This window comes from Pristiophorus japonicus, chromosome 10 (assembly GCF_044704955.1).
Source record: "Pristiophorus japonicus isolate sPriJap1 chromosome 10, sPriJap1.hap1, whole genome shotgun sequence".
NCBI classification, from domain to species: Eukaryota; Metazoa; Chordata; class Chondrichthyes; family Pristiophoridae; genus Pristiophorus; species Pristiophorus japonicus.
In genome coordinates, this window is record NC_091986.1 from 142,745,523 (window position 1) to 142,758,685 (window position 13,163).

General features: G+C 45.9%; 1 protein-coding gene across 3 annotated transcripts in view; it reads left to right on the forward strand.

Annotated features, from left to right (window-relative positions):
* dync2h1 (dynein cytoplasmic 2 heavy chain 1) overlaps positions 1–13,163 on the forward strand; it is a 994,370-nt gene that overhangs the window by 639,709 nt on the left and 341,498 nt on the right. For all 3 annotated transcript variants that reach the window (XM_070892150.1, XM_070892151.1, XM_070892152.1), the window contains exons 72-74: positions 6,043–6,108; positions 7,556–7,606; positions 9,808–9,885. In XM_070892150.1, coding sequence (XP_070748251.1) covers positions 6,043–6,108; positions 7,556–7,606; positions 9,808–9,885 — 195 coding nt within the window. The remainder of the gene's footprint in view (positions 1–6,042; positions 6,109–7,555; positions 7,607–9,807; positions 9,886–13,163) is intronic.

Here is a 13,163-nt window from a genome sequence, read left to right on the forward strand (position 1 = left end):
AAACAGCGACGGGAACTTGTTTAAGACCTGGGCACACAAAGTGTCGTCAGCAGGCGATAGTGCTTGGACGTCGTCCCAGTTCCAGCGTATCTTTCCCAGCCAGCTCCTGCCGAACAGCGTGGGACCATCACCCGGTACCACCCAGAGTGGTAGCTTGTGCACCGTTCCATCATAGGAGACCTTTAGGTTAGCACTGCTGATTACAGGAATCAGTTCCTTTGTATAAGTTCTTAGTTTTGTGCGAATTGAGATTAAGACTGGCCTGGAGGCCTTGCTGCACCACAGTTTCTCGAAAGTCTTTTTGCCCATGATGGACTGGCTCGCGCCTGTGTCCAGCTTCATTGACACCGGGAGTCCATTTAGTTCAACATTCAGCATTATCGGGGGACAGTTCGTAGTGAATGTGTGCACCCCATGAACCTCTGCCTCCTCGGTCTGAGGCTCTGGTGTGTCGTGATCCTCCGTGGATCTGTCCTCCTCTGCAACATGGTGGTTTGCAGGTTTAACAGGATTTGCAGCTCGCCTGCACATACGTTTGAGGTGCCTCATTGTTCCACAGCCCTTGCAAACGTACCCTTTGACTCAGCATGAATGATCACCCCCACAGCGCCAACAAGGTGTTAATGGCCTTGCATTCATCACCCTTGATGGTGGACTCTGAGACATCTGCGGACATGTAGCTGCAGGTATGTGTGACCTGCCCTGTACATTGCGATTTGAGAATAACATCACTTTGTTCACAGTACTTGTAGCAGTACTTCTGTGCTGAGAGATTTGCTTTGTATTGTCACTGGTGACAATGAACGCCTGGACTATCGCTATGGCCTTACTCAAGGTTGGGGTCTCTACAGTCAAAAGTTTGTGAAGTATGGTTTCGTGGCCAATGCCAAGTACGAAAAAGTCTCTGAGCATGTGCTCCAAATGTCCTTCAAATTCGCAATGTCCTGCAAGGCGTCTTAGCTCGGTGACATAACTCGCCACTTCCTGGCCTTCAGACCTTTTGTAGGTGTAGAACCGGTACCTCGCCATCAGAACGCTTTCCTTCGGGTTCAAATGCTCTCAGACCAGTGTGTACAAATCATTGTACGATTTCATCGTGGGTTTTGATGGAGTCAGCAGATTCTTCATGAGGCCATACGTTGGTGCCTCACAGACCATGAGGAGGATTGCCCTTCATTTGGCAGCATTCTCTTCTCCATCTAGCTCATTGGCTATGAAGTATTGGTCGAATCGCTCCACAAAAGTTTCCCAATCATCTCCCTCCGAGAATTTCTTCAGGATGCCCATTGCTCTCTGCATCTTTGGGTTTGCTATCTGTATCTTGTCGCCAGTTGTTATGTATGGAGAAAGAGTCAGACTGAACACTGTGAGCTCAAAGTAAAGTGTGACCTTAGTCTTTTATTGCAGGTCTCCAGAGTGCCTCTCCAATCTGTGAAGCCTCCTTAAATACCTATACTCCCAAGGGATTATGGGATCCCTTGGGGCTCCACGGGATGAGCCCTCTGGTGGCTGTACAGAGTAAATACATGTTTACATTTATAACAATCCCACCCTAGGCAGTCCCTCGGAATCGAGGAAGACTTGCTTCCACTCCTAGAATGAGTCCTTAGGTGGCTGAACAGTCCAATACGAGAGCTACAGTCCTTGCCACAGGTGGGACAGACAGTCGTTGAGCGTAAGGGAGGGTGGGACAGATTTGTCATACGTTCTTTCCGCTGCCTGCGCTTGTTTTCTGCATGCACTCGGCAATGAGACTCGAGGCGTTCAGTGCCATTGTCACCCCCTTTTACCTTGCAGCACCATCCCTTTTGTCATTTGATCATTCCTGCCCTCCATCCTATCGCAGAACTTACCCTTTGTTCTTTCCTGCCCCATCCCCCCTTCCCTGGCTCTGTATTTGCTTCAAAACTGTTCATCTCTAACATCTTTCAGTTCTGATAAAAGTTCAACCCAAAACATTAACTGTTTCTCTTTCCACAGATGCTGCCTGATCTGTTGAGTTATTTCCTGCAATTTCTGTTTTTTAATTCAGATTTCGAGCATCTGCAGTATTTTACTTTAGCTTTCGTCATCTCTTTATGTTGAGACTAATTTTATTACTTTTCAGTAAAAATTATTAGTGCGAAGTGTCATTAGTTACCATGAAAAAAGGATGAAAGAAAGACTTACATTTATATAGTGCCATTCACAACCACTGGACATCCCAAATCATTTTATATGGTTCTATAATTCACTGTTATAATCATCGAACCATATAAATTTACAGCATTTCAGCCTATCATGCCTGTGCCGGCCATCAAAGAGCTATCCAGCTGAATCCCACTTTCCTTGGTCTGTAGTCTTGTAGGTTACGGCACTACAAGTGCATATCCAAGTACTTTTTAAATGTGGTGAGGGTTCCTGCCTCTACCACCTTTTCAGACAGTGAGTTCCAGACCTCCACCGCCCTCTGGGTAAAAATAAATCCCCTCTAAACCTCCTTCCAATTACTTTAAATCTATGCCCCCTGGTTGTTGACCCCTCTGCTAAGGGAAACTGGTCCTTTCTATCCACTATCTCTAGGCCACTCATAATTTTATGCACCTCAATAAGGTTCCCCTTAGCCTCCTCTGTTCCAAAGAAAACAACCTTAGCCTATCCAATCTTTCCTCATAGATAAAATTCTCCAGTCCAAGCAACATCCTCGTAAATCTCCTTTGTACCCTCTCTAGTGCAATCACATTTTTCCTGTAATATGGTAACCAGAACTGCACGCAGTAATCTAGCTGTGGCCGAACTAGTGTTTTATACAGTTCAAGCATAACCTCCCTGCTCTTTCCTTTATTAGCCAAGGCATAAAATACAAATATTCCATATGCCTTCTTAGACACCTTGGGCTGGATTTTCCTTTTAAATCGCCCCCGCCCGATCCTTAGCGGTGTTCCGGCGTTGCGTCTTTTTCAACCACCGCGCGGTTTTCGGGTGCTCCATATCGGCGGCGGCAGTGAAATGCAGCGGGTGGTGTGTGGCAGAGGAGACCTATCGACTCGGGAATCTTCGGCTCCCAAGTTGTGTGCAAGTGCATGGGGCTGTCAAACTCCACCCCCCCCCCCCCCCACACCCCGAGAGGCACTGCTGGCCTGAGATCGCTGTGGGGGGTGGGGGAGGAGTTGGGGTGGAAGAGAGTGAGATCGCTGTGTGGGGGGGCGGGGGGTGGCGGTGAGATCACTGTAGGGGTTGAGATAGACTGGGGGGGGTGGAGAGGAGAGACTGGGGGTGAGTGAGACTAAAGGAGTAAATAAGGCTTCATTAGACCATTTATATTACTGCCTAACACTAGAAAATACTACAATCCATTTAAAAATGCATCAAACTGTGGACAACTATAAAGATCTGTGTAATATCAAACAAACCTGTCAGATCTGTGTCCATACCGCCCACAAGATCCACTTAAGATCTAGTAAAACCTGCTTTTTCAGGATGGTATTAAGGTCCGGTGGTAAACGGAACTTAATGATGAAACTTCCATTTTGGGCAGTAATGTATGGGCGCACAGTATCAAATACCGCCCGGTGGAAATGACTCTGGAATTTACCGCCGGGTGGTAAATGTGTTTTTTTTGATGAAACTTGTATTTCTGGGTGGTAAATTGCCGATTTGAGAGGAAACTCCAGCCTCTTATCTATCCGGCCTGCTACCTTCAGGGATCCTTGGACATGCACTCCAAGGTTCCTTTGTTCCTCCTACCATTTATTGTGTATTCCCTTGGCTTGTTGGCCCTCCCCAAATGCATTACCTCACACTTCTCCGGATTGAATTCCATTTGCCACTGTTCTGCCCATCTGACCAGTTCATTGATATCTTCCTGCAGTCTACAGCTTTCTTCCTCTTAATCAACCACACGGCCAATTTTTGTATCCTCTGCAAACTTCTTAATCATACCCCCGACATTCAAGTCTAAATCATTGATATATACCACAAAAAGCAAGGGACCTAGTACTGAGCCCTGCGGAACTCCACTGGAAACAGCATTCCAGTCACAATAATTTTCCCACCACCAAGTTTAGGCTGACTGGCCTGTAATTACTCAGTCTATACCTTTTTTCCTTTTTAAATAATGGTTCAACATTGGCAGTCCTCCAGTCCTCCGGCACCACACCTGTAGACAGAGAGGATTGGAAAATGATGGTCAGAGCCTCTGTTATTTCCGCTTTTGCTTCTCAACAGCCTAGGATACATTTCATCTGGGCCTGGGGATTTATCCACTTTTAAAGCTGCTAAACCCCTTAATACTTCCCCTCTCACTACATTTATTTCATCAGATGCAAAGTATTTATTAAGAACCATACCCATGTCTTCTGCCTCCACACACAAATTAGTTAGCCTCTTGCTCTTAATGTATTTATAAGACATCTTTGGGTTTTCCTTGATTCTACTTGTCAAAATTTTTTCATGCTCTCTCTTTGCTTTCCTAATTTCCTTTTTAATTTCACCCCTGCACTTTCTGTACTTCTCTTGGGTTTCTGCAGTATTGAGCCCTTGGTATCTGTCATAAGCCTCCCTTTTTTTCTTTATCCTACCCTGTATGTCCCTTGACATCCAGGGGGCTCTAGATTTTTTAGTCCCACCCTTTTTCTTTAAGGGAACATACTTACTCTGAACCCTCAAGATCTCCTCCTTTCAATGCCTCCCACTGCTCTGACACTGATTTACCTTCAAGTAGCTTTTTCCAGTCCACTTTAACAAAATCACATCTCAGTTTTGTAAAATAGTCTTTTCCCCAATTGAGAACTTTTATTCCTGGTCTATCTTTGTCCTTTTCCATAACTACCTTAAATCTAACTGAATTATGATCACTAGCACCAAAATGCTCTCCCACCGATACACCTTCCACCTGCCCAGCTTCATTCCCTAAAACGAAGTCCAGAACCACCCCCTCCCTTGCTGGGCTTGCAACATATTGGCTCAAAAAGTTCTCCTGAATTCATGTTAGGAATTCTGCACCTTCTATACCTTTCACACTAATTCTATCTCAGTTAATACCCCTACTATTACTGCCCTTGTTCTTCTATCTCCCTCTGACTGTTTTGGGGTCTATAGTACACTCCTGGCAGTGTGATCGCCCCTTTGTTGTTCTTCAATTCAACCCGTAAGGCTTAATTTGATGATCCTTCTAGCATATCCCTCCTCACAGCTGTAATTGTTTCTTTAATCAGTACTACGAACTCCCCTCTTTTTTTTATCCCCCGCCCTATCCCATCTGAAAACCCTGTAACCAGGAATGTTGAGCTGCCATTACTACCCTTCTTTCAGCCATATCTCAGTAATAGCTATAATATCATACTCCCATGTGTCTATCTGTGCACTCAGCTCGTCTGCCTTATTCCCTAGACTCCTTGCATTGAAGTATATACCATTTAGCACAACCAAACTCACTTTTTGCCTATTTTCTAGCCTTTGTTTCCTCTGCCTTCCAATCTCACTTACTAATTTTCTGCCTTCCAATTCCAGCTTTGCTTCTCTCCCTTCTGAAACTACTCTCGGGTTCCCATCCTCTGCCAAGCTAGTTTAAAAGCAGAAAATGCAACAGCCAATTTGCGCAGATCAAGCTCCCACAAACAGCAGTGTGATAATGACCAGATAATCTGCTTTTAGTGATGCTGATTGAGGGATAAATATTGACCAAGACACCGGGGATAACTCTCCTGCTCTTCTTCGAAATAGTGCCATGGGATCTTTTATGTCCACCTGAGAGAACAGACGAAACTTCGGTTTAACGTGTCATCCGAAAGACTGCACCTCCGACAATGCAGCACTCCCTCAGTTCTGCAATGGAGTGTCAGCCTAGATTTTTCTGTGCTCAAGTTACTGAAGTGGGACTTGAACCCACAACCTTCTGACTCTGAGGCGAGTGGGCTACCCACTAAGCCACAGCTAACACATGATGAACACAAAAACATTTTTTTTTTTAAATGCTATCCTTTTCTGCTGGTAAATAAAGTAGAGAATATGTCTCTCCAGTTTTATTGCCAAATCTTTTCTAATTGTTCTTTTTTATTGCAGTTGGATCAACTTATGTTTGCTTTGCATTTTGTACGTGGAATGCACCCAGACCTCTTCCAAGAAAACGTAAGAAATGAAAACTGATCTAGTTTATTACAGCTGTTTAATTAGATGTCATTCTTACTGGTCAGACTCTTGTGGCAGTGACCATCACATTCATTAAGATGCGAGAGGGCATAGATATGATGAAAAACTTGAAAAAAGGTAACTTTTAAACAATGAGCAAAGAAGATTAAGGTTCATCTAATTAACATGTTCAAAATTTTGAAAGAGTTGAATAGAGTCAGTGGTGAAAGGATATTTCCATTAGATGGTGATTGTGTAACAGAAAGGCATAAATTTAGCAGTACTTTCTGATATCATAGAAATTTCAGCACAGAATAATGACATTTGGCCCATCATGCCTCTGCTGCAATCTATTTTACTATTCTTCAACCAAACCCTGTAATATATTTATCTTAAGTGTGTATCTAATTTCTTCTTAATAGTTGTTTTGGTCTGACTTCAAGAACCACTTTTGTTAATGCATTCCATATTTTAATAACCCGTTGTGTGATAAAGTACTGCTAAATTTATGCCTTTCTATTACCCAATCACCATCTAATGGAAATATCCTTTCACCACTGACTCTATTCAACTCTTTCAAAATTTTGAACATGTTAATTCGATGGACCTTAATCTTCTTTGCTCATTGTTTAGAGGTTTCCTTTTTTTAAGTTTCTCATCATACCTATGCCCTCTCACATCTTAATGAATCTATGTTGAATCTTTCCATTTAGGATTGCCCAATGCATATTTAAATGATGCCTGTGTTTGTTGTAGGCAGCCGCTGGCTGCCCGATCCAATGTAGTTGTGATGCAAAATTCGACTTCATGGTGTCTGTTTGGGACCCGGAAAACGTGTGAAAAGCATAGCAATTTCTTCCTCCAGATCTTTTAGGTGTATATTAAATAAGAGTTGCCTCAAAACACCACACCTTTCCATTCAAGGAAACCTTTTATTATCCTTCGCTTTCTGCCTTCCAACTATTTTGTTGCCCATGTTTACAGCTTATCCTTAATTCCATACGCCTATGGCAGTAAATTATTCTCAATAATTTGAGGATTATGTGTATTATAGTCCAGCAAACAGCAGCCGACATGAATGCTGTAGTTATTTTTCTCCCACAGTTGCTTACCAACCTTGCTGTTGTCCATGCACAACAAAATTCTTTTTCAATATTTCAAGATGGTTTCCTCTTTTTTGGAAATCTTATCAGTAGTTTCAGTTTCAGCAATAGTTTGTATTCCACGTTAATAAGTATTTTTTTAATTTGCTGGAAATGTTGTGTAAATTAAAGTGAAAGACCTTGTAAATCATTCTGTCACAAACAATATTGTCAAAGTACCCTGGACAAATGAATATTTCTAACTCTGCCAATCTGGAGAAAAGTTGGAAAAAATTGTGGTTCAACAGCTTTTATGTTATTAAATGAATAAAAAATGTTTTTTAAACACTACTCTTTTTTGTTAGGAATGGGATGCATTTACTGGTTTGATTGTTGGAGACATGCTTCGGAAAACAGTAAGTCTTGATTATACCGTTGCGGCCTTTGTTCTTCTTATTGAATTTATCAGTGAGGCAGATTAGTTTTCAACGTGAGGTTCTCGGGAAGCCTGCCAGTGGAGAACACCGGCCTGTCACTTGATAGTGCCAGTGGGGGGCCCCTGTCCATTTTGAGGGTCTGGCCTCATTAACATAGGGCTGATGGGCTGTGGGTAGAAAACCAGCGACCAGGGAAATCACGCTAACTTTGGACCGCTGTAACATCAGATGGCCAACTGATACTGGGTGGAACATGCACACACAAGCTCTGTTTAGTTGAGTCATAAAATAGCATCGGGGTCCTATTGTTGTTATAGTGCTCTGATTTAAATAATCAAATTAGCTATGTGCTTGCTTCAGATGACCACCCGGGTTGCTTATTCCAGTGACCCTGGCAAATAGCTGATGATGGGAACAAGGTGGTAAATTCTTCCCCGTGATTTTTGGGGTGCTATCACCCATTTCTAAGCGAAAACTTAGTCCAAACTAACTTAGAATGGAGTAAATGGAGATTTTTGTACGCTCAGAAAAATCTTCCCTACACTTATAAATCAGGCGTAAGGAAGAGGGATGGGGTGGGGGGGGAGCTTACAAACATGAAACACTTCATTTTTACAAATAAAGAGCCATCATCAATAATAAATGATTTAAAAAATCAATAAATCTACCAATCAATCAATCAATCAAAAAAAATTAAAAAATAAAAAATAAATTAAAAAAAAAAATAAAAAATTACGTTTCTACTCACCGATTGCAGCACCGGGAGCCCTCCAACAGCGTGCTGGGACGGAGCCCCCCAGTGTGTGTCTCTGTCTGTCTGTCAGTGTCTCTCTTTCTGTCTGTCTGTCAGTGTCTTGTATCTGACGGGGGGGAGAGGGGAGGGAGGGGGGAGAAGGGAGGGAGGGAGAGGGGAAGGAGGGAGAGGGGAGGAGGGAGGGAGGGGGTAGAGAGGAGGGAGGGGAGGGGGAGGAGAGGGGAGGGAGGGAAGGGGGAGAGGGGAGGAGGGAGGGCAGGGGGGAGAGGGGAGGGAGGGGGGAGAGAGGGATGGGGGGAGAGGGATGGAGGGAGGGGGGAGAGGGATGGAGGGAAGGGGGGAGAGGGATAGAGGGAGGGAGGAAGGAGGGGAGAGGGATAGAGGGAGGGAGGAAGGAGGGGAGAGGGATAGAGGGAGGGAGGAAGGAGGGGAGAGGGATAGAGGGAGGGAGGAAGGAGGGGAGAGGGAGGGAGGAAGGAGGGGGAGGGGGGAGAGGGATGGAGGGAGGGGGGGAGAGGGATAGAGGGAGGGGGGAGAGGGATGGAGGGACGGGGGAGAGGATGGAGGGAGGGGGGAAGGAGGGAGAGAGGAAGGGATGGAGGGAGGGGAGAGAGGGAGGAGGCTGAACGGGCCGACAAGAGGAAGCCGGCCGAAGATTTCGGGCGGGGCCCGCCCCCAGCAAGATGCCGGGCGGGCAGGCCCCGCCGAAGACATGGCGAGGGGGACGGACCGGACCTGAACTGAAGGGGGGAGGAGCCGGAGCGGAGCGGGAGGGGGAGCTGAACGTGGGGAAGAGGGGGTGCGGGAGGGAGCTGGGGGGGACGGGGGATGCGAACGGGAGCTGGGGAGGCGGGGGTGGGAGGCGGTGCGGGAGAGAGCCGGAGCGGTGGGGGTGGGGTGCGGGAGAAAACCGAGCTGTGTAGGGGGGGGGGCGGGGGAGGTGGGAGGGAGCGGGAGCTGAACGGGGGGGGAGGTTGGGAGCCAGAGCAGGAGCTGGACGAGGGAGGTCCAGTCGATCTTCGCCGCCCCAGTGAGCCTATTCAGCCAAGGCTAGGGGCGGCATGCTTCAGGCCCCTCCCACACAGCCTCGGGCGCCTGGAGCTACTGCACATGCGCGCACACTGTAGCGAGCATGTGCAGAGGCCCCAGCATTGGTTTCACGCTGGGACCTGGCTCCACCCCCCACAGCTTGTGCTGTGCTTCGCCGAGGGCCTGGATCGACCTGAGGGAGGGGAGAATACTGAGGTAAGTTTTCGGTGCGGTTTTGAGCACGGAAATCAGGCGGGGCTGCACCATTCTAGGTGCGGCCCGAAACTTAACCCCTATGATTCCATGATTATTCATTTGTTTTTGAATTTGCTATAAATAACACAGAACAGATTTCCAATATATGCTTGTTTTGACACTTGATTGTTCCTGCTTTTAGGATAATCAAAAATCCATGCGTGAATCAATTCCATCTTGGATTGACCAAGAGAGGGTTGGAGGAGTGGCACTCTTAAAGGTACATTTTAAAATTATTTTCTGTAAAATAAGATTACACTTGTGTAATATTGTGCAGAGAATGTAGTCCTGAACCTTCACACCTTGCATTAAGGATATGTTGCAATCTGAAAACCTAATTAGAATTGAGACCTCTGAAGGACATAGCTGCTGGACTGGGCCTGCAGCAGGTGGTGAGAGAACCAACAGAAGGGAAAAACCTACTTGACCTCATTCTCACCAAATCTACCTGTCGCAGATGCATGTGTCCATGACAGCATTGGTGGCAGTGATCACCTCACAGTCCTTGTGGAGATGAAGATCCGTCTTCACATTGAGGACATCCTCCATCGTGTTGTGTGGCACTATCACCGTGCTAAATGGGATCGATTCAGAACAGATCGAGCAGCGCAAAACTCGGCATCCATGAGGCGCTATGGGACTAAAGGCGGATAAATCCCCTGGACCTGATGGCTTGCATCCTAGGGTCTTAAGAGAAGTAGCGGCAGGGATAGTGGATACATTGGTTGCAATTTACCAAAATTCCCTGCATTCTGGGGCGGTCCCAGCAAATTGGAAAACTGCAAATGTAACACGCCTATTTAAAAAAGGAGGCAGACAAAAAGCAGGAAACTATAGACCAGTTAGCCTAACATCTGTCGTTGGAAAAGTGTTCGAGTCCATTATTAAAGAAACAGTTGCAGGTCATTTGGAAAAGCATAATTCGGTCAGGCAGTCTGCATGGATTTATGAGGGGGAAGTCATGTTTGACAAATTTGCTTTAATTCTTTGAAGATGTAACGAGCAGGGTGGATAAAGGGGAACCAGTGGATGTGGTGTATTTGGACTTCCAGAAGGCATTTGACAAGGTGCCACAGAAAAGGTTAAAGCACAAGATAAAAGTTCACGGGATTGGGGGTAATATATTAACATGGATAGAGGATTGGCTAACGAACAGAAAACAGAGAGTCAGGATAAATGGTTCATTCTCGGGTTGGCAATCAGTAACTAGTGGGGTGCCGCAGGGATCAATGCTGTGACCCCAATTATTTACAATGTATATTAATGACTTGGATGAAGGGACTGAGTGTAATGTAGCCAAGTTTGCTGATGATACAAAGATGGGAGGAAAAGCAATGTGTGAGGAGGACACAAAGAATCTGCAAAAGGACAGAGACAGGCTAAGTGAGTGGGCAAAAATTTGGCAGATGGAGTATAATGTTGGAAAGTGTGAGGTCATGCACTTTGGCAGAAAAAAAATCGAAATGCAAGTTATTATTTAAATGGAGAAAGATTGCAAAGTGCTGCAGTACAGTGGGATCTGGGCGTCCTGGTGCATGAAACACAAAAAGTTAGTATGCAGGTACAGCAAGTGATCAGGAAGGCAAATGGAATCTTGGCCTTAATTGCAAAGGCGATGGAGTATATAAGCAGGGAAGTCTTGCTACAGTTATACAGGGTATTGGTGAGGCCACACCTGGAATACTGCTACAGTTTTGGTTCCCATATTTAAGAAAGTATATACTTTGGAGGCAGTTCAGAGAAGGTTCACTAGGTTGGTTCCGGAGATGAGGGGGTTAACTTATGAGGAAAGGTTGATTAGGTTGGGCCTCTACTCATTGAAATTCAGAAGAATGAGAGGTGATCTTATCGAAACGTATAAGATTATGAGGGCGCTTGACAAGGTGGATGCAGAGAGGATGTTTCCACTGATAGGGGAGACGAGAACTAGGAGGCATAATCTTAGAATAAGGGGCCGCCCATTTAAAACTGAGATAAGTAGGAATTTCTTCTCTGAGGGTTATAAATCTGTGGAATTCGCTGCCTCAGAGAGCTGTGGAAACTAGGTCGTTGAACAAATTTAAGACAGAGATGGACAGTTTCTTAACCAATAAGAGAATAAGGGGTTATGGGGAGCAGGCAGGGAAGTGGACCTGAGTCCATGATCGGATCAGCCATGATCATATTAACTGGCGGAGCCGGCTCAAGGGGCTGTATCGGCTACTCCTGCTTCTAATTCTTATGTTCTTAGCAGCAGCAGCTGAATTGTACCCCCACCACAATATGTGACCTCGTGGCCTGCCATATCCCTCACTCTACCATTACCATCAAGTCAGGGGACAAACCCAGATTCATTGACGAGTGCAGCAGAGCATGCCAGGAGAAGTACCAGGCGTCAAGAAATGGCTGAGCACACTGGATACAGCAAAAGCTATGGGTCCCAACAACATCCCAGCTGTCGTGCTGAAGACTTGCGCTCCAGAACTAGCCGCGCCGCTAGCCAAGTTGTTCCAGTACAGCTACAACACTGGCATCAATCCCACAATGTGGAAAACTGCCCAGGTATGTCCTGTCCACAAAAAGCAGGACAAATCCAATCCGGCCGATTACTGCCCCATCAGGCTACTCTCAATTATCAGCAAAGTGATGGAAGGTGTCATCGAAAGTGCTATCAAACGGCACTTATAACCTGTTCACCGATGTGATTGCCGCCAGGACTACTCGACCCCTGACCTCATTACAGCCTTGGTCCAAACACGGACAAAAGAGCTGAAGTCCAGAGGTGAGGTGAGAGTGACTGTCCTTGACATCAAGGCAGCATTTGACCGGCTGTGGCATCAAGGAGGCCCAGTAAAATTGAAGTCAATGTGTATCAGGGGGGAAACTCTCCAGTGCCTGGAGACACATCTAGCACAAAGGAAGCTGGTTGTGATCATTGGCAGTCCGTTATCTCAGCCCCAGGACATCACTGCAGGAGTTCCTCAGGGCTGTGTCGTCATCCCAATCATCTTCAGCTGCTTCACCAATGACCTTCCCTCCATCATAAGGTCAGAAGTGGGGATGTTAGCTGATGACTGCAAAGTGTTCAGTTTCATTGTCAACTCCTCAGATAATGGAGCAGTCCATGCCTGCATGCAGCAAGACGTGGATGACATTCAGGCTTGGGCTGATAAGTGGCAAGTAACATTGACGCCACACAAATGCCAGGCAATGACTATCTCCAACAAGAGAGAGTCCAACCACTGTCCCTTGACATTCTACGGCATTACCATTGCCGAATCCCCCACCATCAACATCCTGTGGGTCATCATTAACCAGACACTTAAGTGGACCAGCCACATACATACTGTGATGACAAGAGCAGGTCAGAGGCTGGGTATTCTGTGGCATGTGTCTCACCTCCTGACTCCCGAAAGCCTTTCAGCCTTATAGGAGTATAACGGAATACTCTCCACTTGCTTGGTTGTGTGCAGCTCCAACAACACTCAAGAAGCTCGCCACCATCCAGGACAAAGCAGC